Here is a 15,522-nt window from a genome sequence, read left to right on the forward strand (position 1 = left end):
AGTCTGACGTATGGTTACGAAAAGTAGACTTCACGTCACCTCCAGACCTGACTCAAACGAATATAAATGCAATCGTATTTATTGAAAGTAAAATGAAAAATAGGCCACTTTGATTTCTTTAGTAAATTTTAAAATAATTCAATTCTCAGCTATCTTAATCAGATATGCATTAAGAGTGTGTTTAGAAGTTGATAATCCTCCCTGAGTCATCTGCAGGAGGTTTTTATATTCCCTGGGCCACTCTTGCTAGAAATAGAAGACGAATTAGTTTATTATATTAACCCTGTAGTCACAGAGCTGCTAAGCATGCCCCTCGTGTGCTCAGCCCAGTCACCAGTCAGCATCTGACGGTACAGGAAAGAGGTCTGTCTGCCTTTGCTCTTGACCTGCCAAGGAAAAAAAAGAGACCCTTTTAGTCCCTGCATTTTTTCAAAAGCTTCCAGTCAGGGTGGACTGGAGAAGATTTACCTCTGTTCTCTAGTGCCCCTTCTTCTGGGCGCGTCCTTTCAAACAATGCTCGGTGCATTCTCCCCTCGTCATGTGATCACTTTCCTCTTCCCAACTTCGGAAGTCTTTATATAGGGACTATGCGCTCGTATAAAATACTATACTAGTTGCAGTTATGCTGGACTCGTTATTGTAACAGGCGATCTAAAATCTCAGTGGCTGAACAGGTCAAGCTTTATTTCTTTCCCAGGTGGCCCCTCTTGCCACACAGCTGCTCTGCCATCTCTGCGCATGGCAGCATGGTCCCTGCAGAGGGGCAGCAGGTACAGGCCATGGTGTGGGGGTTTCACGGTGCAGCCTGAGAGGAGCATGTGTCACAGCATTCACTTCCTATGGCGGCTGCAGCAAAGCACAATAAACTTATAAGCTTAACAGGACGCAGCTTCATTATCTCAGTTCTGGAGGTGAGAAATCCAACGCAGGTCTCACCGGGCAGTAATGAAGGTGTCTGCAGAGTTCGTTCCTTCTGGAAGCTCCTGGAGAGAATTCATTTTCTTGCCTTTTCAGCTTTCACAGGCGGCCCCGTTCCTTGGTGTGTGGCCCCTTCCTCCATCTTCAAAGCCAGCAGTGGCTGGTCGAGTCTCTCACGTCTCACACTCTGGCCCTACTGCTTCTTCTGCCTCCCTCTCCCACATTTCAGGACCCTTGTGACCGCAGTGAGTTCACCTGAATAATCCAGATAATCTTCAGGTCAGCTGATTAGCAACCTTAATTCCTCCTTGCCGTGGACCCCAGCACTTGGATGTGGTTATCTTTGGGGTTGGGGACATTATGCTGCCTACCACAGTTTTTCCCCCATACTTGGCCACAGTCCAGGTAAATGGCTCCAACCCAGCTGCCAGGGAGGCTGGGGCTGGGATCGGTGAACACGTAGCCCGTCCCCACCTCTTTTGCCGGTCCCTAGTGCCAGGCTTCTCCAGAGCACCTCTAGGCACGGGTCCTACTTTCCCCTAGGCTGTTTGAAATCTGCCTCCCTTACCCCAGAACATCCCTGCAGCTGGCCCCTGTCCCCCACACACACACCGCTTTGGCCCCATCACTGTCCAGCGGGGTCCCCATCCTGGCCCAGTCACCAAACAGTCTGACCTTCGGATCACAGCCCCATCGTAGAGTGGCGCACGCACTATCACGGGACACAGAGCCCAGCCCGTCTGGCTCTGAGCAGAGCTCCACGGCCCTGGCGACACACCGTGGCTCTGAACTTCACGTCCACCTCCGGAAAGTGAGCGGAGCTGCCCCTGGGTAACTGAGGGGCTTCCCGCCTTAACGGTCTACGTTCCTAAACGCAGAAAGCAGTTGCCCTTCGTCCCTCCCTGGCTTTCTCACAGATGAGACTGTCGGGGGCACAAATTCAGGCATTTATCAGGGGCTCGTTGTTTAGCACAAGCCATCGCCCCTTCCCGCCGCGCACGGACCTGAGGGTCCTCGTCAGCACTCCATGTGGCCTCCAGGCAGGGCTCGCCCCTGGTGCCCCGGAACTCACTGTCAGGTCGTCCCTGGTGCCCCGGAACTCACTGTCAGGTCAGGTGTCCTCACAGGTGCCCTCTGCCTCTCGCCGTTTGCCCTTCCCACTCTCGCAGGGCCCCCTCAGGTCCCGGAGCCCGCGCACATGGGTGGTGTCTTCATAGCCAAGGAGCCCCCCACTTCTGGTGGAGCCATTTCCCTTCACCCACAGGGGCCTCTGCCCTGGTCCCACCCAACCTCGCCGCTCCCAGGGCGGGCGGGTTCCTCCCCCACGTTGCTCACCTGCCTCTGCGCTGCTCTGCCTGAGTGTCAGGCTGACTCCTGGCCTCCGCTCTGGGGCTCTTCGGTTCTGTTCGTTGGTGCTCTGTCCTGTCTTCTTTGAGGTGGGTGAGCTTCCTTTGAATGAGTTCGGTAGCTCTTCTCCAGCAGAAGCAAGGGCGGCATACACCAAGTCTTGCTCTAACGCCTGAAGTCAGTGCTTTGGGGACGGTTGTTTGAATTAGCTGCCCCTCCCCGCTCCCTGCTAAAAACCACAGCCTGGTTCGCGGGGTGCTTACAGTCTGTGAGGGGCCCTGGGGAGGCCCCTCTCATCGCCCTGCCTGTCTTCCGGCGACGGATCTTTCTAGCACTTCTGTGGGAGCGATCGGAGTTACGGTAACACACACACCTCCAGGTCCTTATCACTGGTGAGGAAATGAATTTCAACTCAGCGAATATGAGAGAGATTCGTTTATTAAAAGCACAGTATGAAGTAGAAGACCGGTCAGGCCTAAAACCGGCTGACCACATGGAAATGAGGTCATGTACCCCTATGGGGGCATGGGGTACAGCCAGGGAAGAGAGAGAGCTATAACCCCAGGGGAGGGAGAGGTCTGCGGTATATTTGGGGCCGTGATGGGTAGTAATAAAGATGATCTTAGGTGATTGGCAAGTGAGGTCATTTTGATTGACACCTGGCTGCTTTATAACTCTGCCTAGTGCGAATGTGCTTACCCAGAATTCAGCCTGTTATACTTAGATTCATGAACTTCCAGGCATAAACATAGTATCATAATGAAGCTTAAATTGTGTGTAAATTAAGGTAGTATCTTCCGTACAGACATCTGTAGCCGGATTATGCCAGCTAAGACTATGACCCTCCTGTCCTTTGTCTCTGGGGATGCAGGAGGAATTCTCTACCATAGGGTATTTTGGGGGCGGGCTCTGGGCTGGGCCCCTATTCCTTTGTTCCCACTGTCTGAATGGCTACCTAACAGGTTGAGCATGAGCCATGACTTCCTCTCACAGCAGGCACCCTGACACCTGAGGGGAGAGCACTGTCACCCTTTCTTACAGACAGAGGACCCTTGGGCACAGAGTCAGCAATTCTCCGCAGTGCATGTGCGTGCGCGCGCGCGCGCACACACACACACACACACACGCGCGCGCGCGCACACACGGGCAGAGCTGGGATTTGAACACAAGTCTGGCTCGATCTTGCCCTTCACCTCTGCATGGCACTTCTGCTAAGAGGAAGCTTGTTATTCTTTAAATTTGAAGCTCTCGTTTGAGTAACAACCACAACAAAAATCCAAGATTATTTTCTAATGTCTCTCATATAAATACTTGTATTTGCAAATATTCCACAAAAGATTTCTGCAAAAATAGCTCTGCCTTTGTATTTTCACAAATGAAGAGTTCTGGTGACAATGATAAAGCAATCACAGTAAGTATGTGCTGTCATATATTTTGGCAGTGTTGTAAGTTAAGATGAATCTGTCTCAGCCTTGAGTTATTATTATTATTGCCACTGTTTATTGCTACATTAATCACCACACATACTGTGAGGGATTGATGAAGTTAATTGCTTTTATAAACTAAATTAAATGAAGTGCCAATTCAGAGTGACCAACCCTTGACATGTGTACCTACAGCAGAGGAGGCCCTTCCACATGAGTGGCAGATGACGATGTCACCTTGACACATGTCAGCTTGATAGTCATCATCAGTTTTCTTTATAGTTAGCTGCACAGCCCTTTTTTCTTTTAGTTTATAGAAAACATCTGTGATTTTTAGTTGTAGTTTTATATCTGCCAAGTTGAAACAATTCAGATATCATTTTTAAATATGAATCTGTATTAGTTTGCTCAGGCTGCTATAACAAAATACTACAGGCTGGGTGACTTAAACAATAGAAATTTATTTTCTCATAGTTCTGGAAGCTAGAGGTCCAAGGTCAGAGTGCTGACTGGTCTGGTTTCTCCTGAGGCCTCTCGCCTTGGCTTCTCATCGTGTCCTTATGTGGCCTTTCCTCTGTGCACGTGCAGCCCTGGTGTCTCTTCGTCTTCTCACAAGGACATCAGTCCATCGGATCAGGGCTCCAACTTAACAGCCTAATTTTAAGCTCATCACCTCGTTTAAGGCCCATCTCCATCTATAGTCACATTCCGAGGTACTGGGTGTTAGGGCTTCAACACGTGAATTTGGAGGGACCACAATTCAGCCTATAGCAGCACTTTTAATCAATTTCTAATGGGAATAGGATGGGGTGGGATATATGGGGGAGGAGAATGAATTTAAAAAAACATTTCGTGGGACAACTCTTGCAGCTTCCTCCTTTGGTGAAAAACATTCATAACACTCCAATCACATCTCAATAGAGTGGGAAATAACCTTAAATGTACTACAGATTTTTATTTTCAGTCTCCATCTCTTACGATTTGGCACACTGCATAACCTGGGAAATCTTGATAAGCCGCCTGCAAATGGTGTTTTTTGTTTTCTTCCTCTTTTTTTTTTTTTTTTTTTAATCTGAGCCCAAAGTGAGGGAAATCCCTAGGAATCACACCCAGAGAAGAAACTGAAATTCAGAACAGTTAGTATGAGCCTTGGGCCTACAGGAGGCAGGAAGGGACCCAGTGTCTCTTTCTCTTACAAGGACACCAGTCAGACTGGATGAGAGCCCACCATAACAGCCTCGTTTAGACCAAGACTCCAGCAGAAAGTGGGTGCTCAGAAGCCAGGCCCATGGAAGAGGGGCGTGGGAGAGAAATGCAGCCAGTAGGGTGTCGAGAAAGCTGGTCTGTTGCAGCCTGGGCTCCGGATGGAGGAAAAAAGTGTTCTTGAAAATCTGTGAACGCAGCCTGCCCTCACATGGGCCGAGGGTTCAAGTTTACACAGTTTGGCAATTTCTAAGGAATCTGACGTAAAAGAAGTTTCCAGATACCTGTTCTCCTGGTCTGATAGAAGAACGTATAACACCCCTCCAAAGGGATCTGGTCCCATAGGGTCCCCATAGATAAAGCCCTGCTGAAGACAAGCTCATAATCCCCAATCACCCCACTAAAAGTGAGAGTCAGTGGAGAAAAACAGTGGCTTAAACTCTCAAGGATGTCAGATAATAAAATATTGGATATACAGCTATAAGACAAGTATGTCAAACGATTAAATATATTAAAAAAAAATTAAAAACACAAGAAACAAATAAGATACTGCTTTGCCTTTTGCTGATAGAATGCTGCTAGGTGCCCTTGGCCGCGAAACGTGCATCAGCAGCTTCCCCAAGCGAGGGGCTGGCAAACTCTCCTGGGGAAACTGAAACCGCATAAACTGGAAGTGTGTGAGCCCGAGGGGGTTTCACGTTCTCCTTTCTGTTCGTCAGCATCATCAAGAAACTTGGCCTGGGCTTCCGTGATTCAGCAGGGGCCCACCAAATTTGAAACGCCAGAGAGCGTGGCCTGATAAGTCGCCTGTGCGGGGTGATAGGAGCTACCCTGTGGCAGAGCCCTGGGTGCAACTGTCCTGAGGAGGGAGGATGACCGTGGTGAGCCTGTGGCCGGTGCGTGGAGTAGACGCGGCCTTGCTTTCTGTCAGGAACTCACCTGTGCCGGGAGCTACCACATGCCTCTGTCTCTGCCCATTCGGGCTACTATACCAGAATGCCGCGGACTGGGGGCTTGTAAACATCAGAAATGTATCTCACAGCTCTTCAGGCTAGAAGTCCAAGATCAAGGCGCCAGCACATTCCAGGTCTGGGGAGGGCTCCCTCCTGGCCCTTAGACTGCCATCTTCTCTGTCCTCCCACGGTAGAAAGGGCGTGACAGCTCTCTGGTGCCTGCATGGAAGGGCTCTAATCCCATTCCTGAGGGCTCCACCCTCGTGACCTGATCACCTCCCAAAGGTGCCACCCCAAGCACCATCACATTGGGGATTAGGCTTCAACAGCCTCTCTCCTCATTTCAGCTTCTCCATGTTAGGGTGCCACTCCTGTCCCCTTCCCTTAGAGGAGGCCGTGAGACCTCGAAAGGCTGAGTCTGAGATCATGTGGCCGAGGACACGGAGGAGCTTGCCAGCCGCAAAGCACATCAGCTTTTTGGGAATAGGGCCAGCATGTCCAGACTCTATTCCATGGAACGCTATAGTCCTAAAGGATGATAACCCCCATTACCGCAAAAGGAAACTGTCCTGTGGCCAGACACGGCTGGGGGAGATGGCATGCTCTGTGCCCTCACTAACACGTGAGAACCTATCTGAGAAACTCCGTTTCATTTGTTTAAGCTAGCATTTCCCGTGCTTAGTAGATCCTAGAACCCACGTCGTTTTGGTTTTTTTCCTTGCAAAACAGCATTAACATATGAGCCATTGAGGGAATAGAAATAAAATTACAATGAGATTCCCCCCACGCCCACTAGGATGGCTGTAATGAAGATGATAGATGATGGCGAGTGTCGGTGAGCCTGTGGAGAAACTGAACGCTCGGCCAGTTGGAATGGAAATGCTAAAAGCCATTAGCATTTCCTCGGAGGGGTAAATTCAGTAGCTTTGTGACCCAGCTCTTCCAATCCTAGGTTATACCCAGGGAAGTGGAGGTGAGGGTCCATGTGTCCACACAGAGGCTGGTACACAAGTCGTTCATGGCTACATTATTCATCATACCAAAGTGCGAAAACAGCCAAATGTCCATCGACGGATGAATGGATACATTAAATGTGGTCTATCCATGCGATGGAATATTATTCAGACATAAAAAGGAACGAAGTACTGGACAAAGCTACAACATGGATAAACCTCGAAAACATCATGCTAAGTGAAAGAAGCCAGTGCCTAAGGCCACATATTTCATGAATCCATTTATGTCAAATGTCCAGAATAGGCATAACCAGATAACTGGTTGCTCGGAGTTGGGGACAGGAGGGGTCAGAAGTGACTATTCGTTGGGGTTTCTGTTTGGGGTGATGAAAATGTTCTCAAGTTGACTGTGGCAGGGGTTGTACAACTAAATATATTCAAAATCACTGAATCGTACACTCTCATCGAGTGAAATGCATGTGAATTATAAGTCAGAGCTGTTTTATAAAACTAAATTAGCATCTGCCAATACTAAAGTTTCATAACACAGTTTGGGAAAGGCTACTATAGAAGTCTTGGCTGTCACCTGAGTGACCTCTGTGACTGTTGGCACAGTGACTGTCCCATGTCACCATGTGGCTGTATCGCCCCATCAAAAGCATCATTGGAGACAAATACCATATGATTTCACTTAAATGTGGAATCTGAAAAACAAACCAACAAATAAAATGAAACAAACAAACCCATACCTACAGAGAATAAACTGAAGATCTCCAGAGGGGAGGGGAGAGAAGGGTGGGCAGAAACGGGAAAGGGGGTTAAGAAACAAAATTCCAGTTATAAAATAAGTCATGGGGATGTAAATACAGCATAGAAAATATAGTCAATAATATCGTAATACTATGTACAGTGACAGATGGTTACTAGACTTACCGTAGTGATCGCTTTGTGTAAAGCATATAAATGATGTACACCAGAAACTAATATAATATTGCTCGTCAACTGTGATTTAAAAATAATAATGCAGGACAATTTGGAATTTAAAGAAAAAGCATTGCGGGGATTCACTGGGTCTTGGCTGCATCAAGCTGTGCAGAACCTAAAGCAAGCAGCCACTGTCCCCACGTGGTTTATACTCTGGTGACACTTCCGCTCTTGTGAAATACTTATAAGGAGACCAAAGAAATAAACAAGAGCCTGGGGAGTTTCTAAATGGATCTGGAGCAACAGATAGCTTTGGATCGTCCCCCCAACAACACTAACTTCTGTAGTTAATCATGGCCGCTGCCAGGTGGTCTGGACTAACTCATGGCCATGGGGCAACCACAGACTTTCTGGCTGGCTCCCCTGGTCCTCCCGTGGTTCCCTTTTCACGCTGATCACACCCCGCTTTGTTTTCATTCTAGTGAAAGCCGGTGGAATGCGAATTGTGCAGAAACACCCACATTCTGCAGACACCAAAGAAGAGAGAGACAAGGATGACCAAGAATGGGAGAGCCCCAGGTGGGAGAGTTCACATTTCACAGATAACCTTACTCAGTTAAACATTAACGTTTGTTCTCTGCTCTGCGCTTCTGATAAAGCCTGCTGTGTATTTTTCCTTTCCTAAGCGGTGACGTGGTGATTCTGTTCCCAGACAGGGAGGAATGGGGTGTCTGGAGCCCGCCCCCTTTCCTGACTCAATCTGAGTATGCTGTCAGTCCGGGGCGGTAGCCTGGAGACCTTAGGAAATGCCATAGTAGCTGAATGTGTGGGGCAGGCCTGGCGTTGGTGCGGCCAGGCTAGAGAGCTCCTGGTTTTGAAGGTGGCCGCAAGCACCCAGGCGCTCCTAGTCCTTCGGCCACACCAACGGCCCGCACGGCCTCGCCTGGGCGTCCTTAAATGGCATCTCTGCCCAGCACCCTGGGGCCCGGAAGGCTCATCTCCCTGCACTCCCCCCTCTCCGTTTATTACTCGTTTTCCTCTGAGGTTCTGATGTCAAGTTTGGTTCAAGGACTTCAATACGAATTCACTTCCATGCACTTTGTAATACGCAAGCACGCACCACACATGCATACGCCTCCCTCTGAACTTGCCCTGTGGAAGAACGTGAGCACTAAGCTTGCTACCTTACAACTTGTCCCCAGAGATGTCTCTGCCAGAGGAGGAGAGGAAGTGTGGAACGGGCGTGGGCAACAGCTAACCGGTGTTTTGGGGCCCAGCACAGCATCTCACTTCAGTCTTGTCGTCCTGGGTAATAGGTGGCGTTCTCCTGACTTTACACACCGGAGATGCGGGTCCACAGGGACTATACACCTGCCCATGTTGTGCGCCCTGCAGACTAATGGGACAGGAATCGAAGCCCCGGTCCCGTGGGTCCAGAGCAGGCTGGGCTTCCAACAAGGTAGCTCCCACCATGAGCTTCTGCCCTTGAAAAAGGACGTACACGTTTTTGGTGGCTCCCGTGTCTGCTTAAGCGTGCGCTGCACCATTTGGTATGAGTTACTGCGCCATCACTTGAGGCGCAGACAAAATTTGGGGCAAAGTTTCTGAGTGATTATTTCCCATTTTAGATCATGAGGTCAGCAACACGAAGGTTCGGCCCAAGCTCTGGTTTCAAAAGAAGTCAGCTTAACCAAAACTCTAGCATAATCTTTTTCTCCGACTATTGTCACAAAGCCGTGTTTGGATCGGTAACTCCTAGAGGTCCGCAATCCTGTATCTGAAAAGCCCGGGCCTGATTTATTTCAGAATTAAGACATTTAGGGGCTTTAGGAGATTGACGTGGATTTGAGTAGAATGGAACGGCGCGTCTCATCCGGCACCTGCAGAGGGGGTCTCAGGCAGCACGTTGTCATCTGCACTTGACGTTTACGCCAAGGGAGACACATTTTCCAAACTTACAGACTTGGGCCAGTTCAGGTCAAGTTTTACCTCCATACAAATTATAAGGGAACTTTGAGCTTGCAGAAAACTCTCGAATGCAGAATCGAGGGTGAGAGCGTGTGGGCCCGTCGTCATTTCTCCACTAGGAAACTTGGGGTGTCCTTTTTTCCTATTCAGTCATTTCCTCAAGAAGGAAGAAAAAGGAGGAGAGAGAAAGCCTTGCCTAGAAAAAAAGATCCTTGGAAGTTAATGAAACATGCTCTTCTGTATGAGTTTAAGTGGAATAAGGTACAAACAGCTATTTCTTGCGTAACTGTCAATACGGTGAGAGGATAATTTACTAGCATGTTTACAGATGAGGACAGAACAGCCCGTTGGTTTTCTTTGTATTGATTTTTTTCATGAAGCGAAATACAGCATTTATCAAAGATATGCCATTTAAATAAATATGCCAGAGGATGAATGATTGCAGGAGGAAGGAGGGAGCACCCAGCGCTCTAGAGTTTAGCATCTTACCATAAAGTTTGTTCTCCATGGAACCAAGTATTGCGAAGCGGGCTGACTGCAGAGTAGGGCTTGCATGCTGGATGAGCGAGAGTATTTTGGTTCCTTGTAGCCAACTTGCTATAATATGTTCCTTAAGGGTGTGTTAGCTCCTGTCCCCCTGACTTTGGCTTCTCTCTTGACCACTGTGGGTTAAACCGCTTGACACACCATGGACAGATGGGGTCAGCCTCTGTGGACTCTTAATCTGTTGACATATTGCCAGTACAACTCCTTTCGCGAACACCTGCCCCAGGCCCGGCACTCTGCATAATAGTTTACCTGCGCCACCAGGCACTCCCTGTCTTCCTGGTGGGCTGAGTGAATAAGTCTAGTTAATCTTCATCACGACTGTTTTCAGAGTGCTGTGGCGCTAGCCTTGTTCCAGGTGCTCTGCGTAATTAATTCATTTGATGCTCGCAGATACTCTGCTGTCATCCCCATTTCAGAGTTGGTTACTGATTGTTATCCCTGTCCCAGATGACTACGCCCACTGCAGCGGCTCAGAGAGGTTAAGCGACTTTTCCAAATGCACACAGTGACTGAGTGGCAAAGCCAGCATCCCAGCGCTGGCCGCTGGGTCCAGAGTCCTCGCTCTGTGCTTGCCCACTGAGCGCCTGTTTTGTGCTGGGCACCACAAAGTGCTTCACGTGGGGTTCAAAGGTCACAGCGCCGGTCTGCTGGGGTGAATGTGCCAACACAGTAACCTACATTTCGACACCTATCAAGAAACCAAGGCTTAGGGAGCTTACCCAGCCAACGACATACAGCCGGTCAGCAGCCAGGCCGGAGTTCAGCCTTGATTCTGTCTTCACTGGGAAGCCATGCCTCTCATGTGCTACAGAAGCCCCCTGAATTGATGGAATATTTTTAGGATCGACAGGGACTGGTTCTAGGGTTACCCATAACCTTTTCCATATTCCTCAAGCCCGTAATTCCCGCCATGCGTCCGTCCTCGCCATCAGTAAATGGTCTAATTATGAGTTTACAGCAAGGTTTCAGGCGACTGGAATTACTCTAAATATGGAAAGACCTATTTATTTGCGGAATTTATCAACATTTCATTATTTTCTTGGAAATGTTATGGCATGTGACTTCACCATCCACATTACCCTAATCCTAAAAGTTTATATTTTCGTGCTTCTGTCTAAGAGTCCTGGATATGGAAACATGAGCGTAGCCTCAGATCCCAGTCTCCTTCTGAGATCTGCGTTTGCAAAACCCTCTGCTTTCCTTCCCAGGGTTTCTAAACTGGCTTCACGTTTACCGATTCATGTGTGCTGGCTTCCTTCCTCATTAATCTGATAATCAAATATCGATTACAGAGAAAATGAACAACTGGAGCATTGAGGAGGTTATTATGTGACCAAAAAAAATGAAAACCACAACTTTTACTTGTAATTATTTTTCTTGCAAATATTTATGCTACTCTTAATCCCTTTAATCTTATAATTTTCGAGATTAACAAATAATTTCCTATGCTACCAAACTGTTTTGAGTTGCTACATTTTTTAAAAAGGGGGTCGAGGGAGAAGGTAACAAATTTGAAAGTGCTGCCCGAGAGGTCCTGTCACGCTGAGTTCTAGTTACCTGCTGCTCTTCACATCCTAGGACAGAAATAGGCTCCATTATTGTTAACTACTCCTTTCCTGAGTGGCTGCTGGACTCAATTAAGGAAAGCCATGATTTCCCCCAAAGCCTTTTGTTGGGCAAGTTGAGATGTACAAGTTTCATTATATAAAGGAGAAATTGTAGACATAGAATGGACTTAGGATTCAGTAGGATCCACTAGAGAATACAGTTTAGCGTCAGACGTGTACTGAGGTCCTACCATGAATTGGGCTTGGTGCAGGATATTAATAAGGATAGGTGACGGGCAGAACATACTGAAATGGAAGGGTTTGGGTGTGGACTGGGGTGGGCAGGAAGGGGCTGGAATGAAGGGTAAATGGGGCTGAGCGGAATTAATGTGGAAGGTGCAGCTCTTCTCTGAGCTCGGCTCTTCGTGCAGCTCTGATTGGGACTGTGGTCCTGTTTCATTTACCCCCAAAAACAAGCTCACGATTCAAACCACCCAGAGTGTGGGAGAGACCCAAAATGGAATACGAACAATAACAGATGAATCTAATTTATACAAATGGCTCATGTAACCAATCGAAAGGAGTGGGAAGAAAAGACCTAACCTACGTAACTTTGGAAAACAATATTCTGACTAGATACTATAAGGCTGAAGACAAAACAACCATTAGTGAATGCCATAATCCAGTAAATGTGTTTCTTGCAGGAGCGGGTTAGCGATTCTGAAATTGCTTTATGTGTATAATAAAATTGAACAAATAAGTAAATACGTCATCGGTAGTGGGAGCCAAGTTTCTCACTGTCTAAGAAAGAGGTTAAAAATAGGAAAGAGAAGACTAAAATGAACTTTGTGGTAATGAATCTGAATTGGGGGCATTAGAGAGTGAACTCGTAGTTTTAAATGGATGGATGAGTGGATGGATGGATGGATGAGTGGATGGATGGATGGATGGATGGATGGATGGATGGATGGATGCACAGTAGAGACATTCGGACATGTACATACATACAGAGCTATAGATGGGGGACGGTTACGGTTAGTGTGTAAACCTGTATTCCCTAGCTGTGTTCACTGAGCAGGCCTAAAAGAACTGACACCCATGTAGCGACGAGCATCCCGAGGGCCCAGATCTTAGCCTCTAAACACCATTCCCCAGTCAAGGGAGCCAGGGTTGTGATTAATTCCAGGGCCAAGGCAGAAAAAATACTAGATGAACCTGGGACAACTTGTAGTTCCAAACGTGAGGAAGCGCACCATACAGAACGGGGGCTTGTCAGAGCGACGCAGACACCGACCTCACACCAACCTCGGGGAGCCCCTAAGGCCGAAGCTGGCACGATTCGCAAAATAAATAATGACAGGATTGGATTAGACTCAGAGTGAAATAAACAGCCATCATATAAATAACTGAATACATAAATGAGGAGAAGGGACATCTCTTTATAGAAGAATTTCAGTTAATAAGTATATAAGGAAGGAGGGAAAGAGAATTTCACCAAAAGCCAAATGGCACAGTAATGGTTGTGGACAAGACCCACCGATGGATGCTATGATCAATGAGTGAAAGTTTAAGGAGAAACGGAATATTTGCGTAGTCTCAAAGTATCTCTCCTGATATATTTATTAATTAAACAACAAAGAGTGTGTTTACAGTGGACACCGTGAAAAGGACACTTGTTCATAGTATAAAAGCTAAAATAAGGCAGAGAGTGTCATCTTGTCCAGCTCGTAGGGGAACCTGCGTGTCGGTGGCTGTAATGTTCTGCTGCTCTGTGCATGTCTGAGAATGACCGTGACGGGGCTGTGAGTATTGCTCCTCATCAGACTTTCGCCTGCTGCTTTTAGCATCCACTGATAACTCTTGCCTGAAATGGGTATTGTTTTGTGGATGCTGTATTATTATAGGGCCGCCGGAACCAGTATCACACACAGGGTGGGAGCCGGGGTGCTGAAAATAACTGAAATGTGTTGTCTCACAGTTCTAGAGGCTGGAAGTCCAAGATCAAGGTGTCACCAGGGTTGATTTCCGGTGGTTTGCCGACAGCCTTTGGCGGTCCTTGGCTTATACGCACATCACTGCCAGCTCTGTCTCCCTGTGTCCTTGACGTCATCTTCCCTCTGTGTATATCTCTCTATGTCCAAATTTCCCCTTTTTAAGGATGTCAGTCATTGGATTAGAGCCCACCCTGATAACTTCATTTTAACTCGATTACGTCTGTGAAGACCTTATTTTCAAAAAAAGGTCAAGTTCTAGGTATTAGGGCTAGAATTTCACATGTCTTTTTTGAGGAAAACAATTCCGTTCCTACCAGATGCCAAATAGAAATCTATGGCCATTTTCAATGGTTCTCTCAATAAAAGTTAATACTTCAGATAAGAAATAGAAAATTAGAATTCATAAATTAAGAGATGACATAGAGCATTTTTATTTAAGCCATTATCTGCATATTTGAACTTTATTTAAACCATGCAACGAACCAATTTCAACATCACCTTTACTTCCCAGGATCATCTTTTGTATACAGGCTGGTTTTCAGCTGCCTTTTAAAAGCGATGTATCCTTTTCACCATGATGTATGTTGATGCCAGTGGACTAGGGATGCTGAGTGCCACCAGCTGCCAACTCCCGTGCTGTCTTGGGTGCCCTGTGTCGGCAGACAGAGTAACAACAGCTGACTTGGGTGCTGGAGTTCAGTGGGCCACAGACCCCCATCCTGAGCCCAAAGCAGAGGCTCAGTAGGTAGAGGTGTCGAGTGACATGAAATATCCTTGTCAAGGGGATAACTGGTTGTCACTTGCTTATGGTCTAAGATGCCTCCTCCAGGACACTCATCCTGAAGGCACAGCAAGATTCTCAGAACAGCCTTTGGGGCGCGATTTCCTGGCAGCATTGAGTAGCGTGAACAGCCCTGGCCACTGGCGAGAAGACGGGAGGACTAGTCACTGTGCAGCAGCTCTCACTGCCGGGCTTGCCAACGCGAGACTCATACATCAGTGCTCTAAGTCCGCAGGCAACGCAGGGCAGTGATGAAGCGTTGCAGCTTGTATGCCAGCAAGGGAGTGGTGAAAGTAATCATTTTGCCCGTGGCACCTTGGGCAGCAGAAAGATGGCAGAGCTCGTGCAGACCTCTACATCCCATGTGGCAGCCTGAGTGAGCTGGGAGCGTGTAAGATGGCCTCGGGAGCGGCCGTCCATGGACGGCGAGTGTCTGTCTGCACTCGGGGCCTGCTGTCCATCCTAATGGCAGCACTCCACTCTCCGTGGCCCCGCAAAGCTCAGATAACCCATACGCGTTCCCCCAGGTGACTGTGGGTAGAACTTCCTATGGGACTGGCTTCCTCCCTTCGAGAAGCAGTGTATCGGTTTCCTGGGGCTGCCATGACAAAGGACCACAAACTAGGCAGTTTAAACAATAGAAATGTATCCTCTCACAGTCCTGGAGGCCAGAAGTTCAAGATCAAGGGGTCAGCAGGGCCGTGCTCCCTCTGAAGCCCGCGGGAAGGCTCTGTCCCGCGGGCCCCTCCTGCAGCTCCGGTCGTCCCTTGACCGGTGGCAGCATGACTCATCTTCACGTGGCATTCTCCCTGTGTGCGTTTCTACGTCTGGTTTCCCCTTCGATAAGGACACCAGTCACGTGGGATTGAGGGCTCGCCCTGCTCCATTGTGACCTCATCTTAAATAATGGCACCGCAACAACTCCGTTTCCAAATAAGACCACATTCTGAAGGATGGGGGT

General features: G+C 48.0%; 1 protein-coding gene across 1 annotated transcript in view; it reads left to right on the forward strand.

The window, feature by feature from the left end:
* Positions 1–8,091: 8,091 nt before the first annotated feature.
* DAP (death associated protein) overlaps positions 8,092–15,522 on the forward strand; it is a 44,034-nt gene continuing 36,603 nt past the window's right edge. The window contains 2 exon segments of the mRNA XM_011364111.2: positions 8,092–8,184; positions 8,186–8,301. Coding sequence (XP_011362413.2) covers positions 8,107–8,184; positions 8,186–8,301 — 194 coding nt within the window. The 5' untranslated portion in view covers positions 8,092–8,106.

This window comes from Pteropus vampyrus, unplaced genomic scaffold (assembly GCF_000151845.1).
Source record: "Pteropus vampyrus isolate Shadow unplaced genomic scaffold, Pvam_2.0 Scaffold94, whole genome shotgun sequence".
Classification (NCBI taxonomy): domain Eukaryota; kingdom Metazoa; phylum Chordata; class Mammalia; order Chiroptera; family Pteropodidae; genus Pteropus; species Pteropus vampyrus.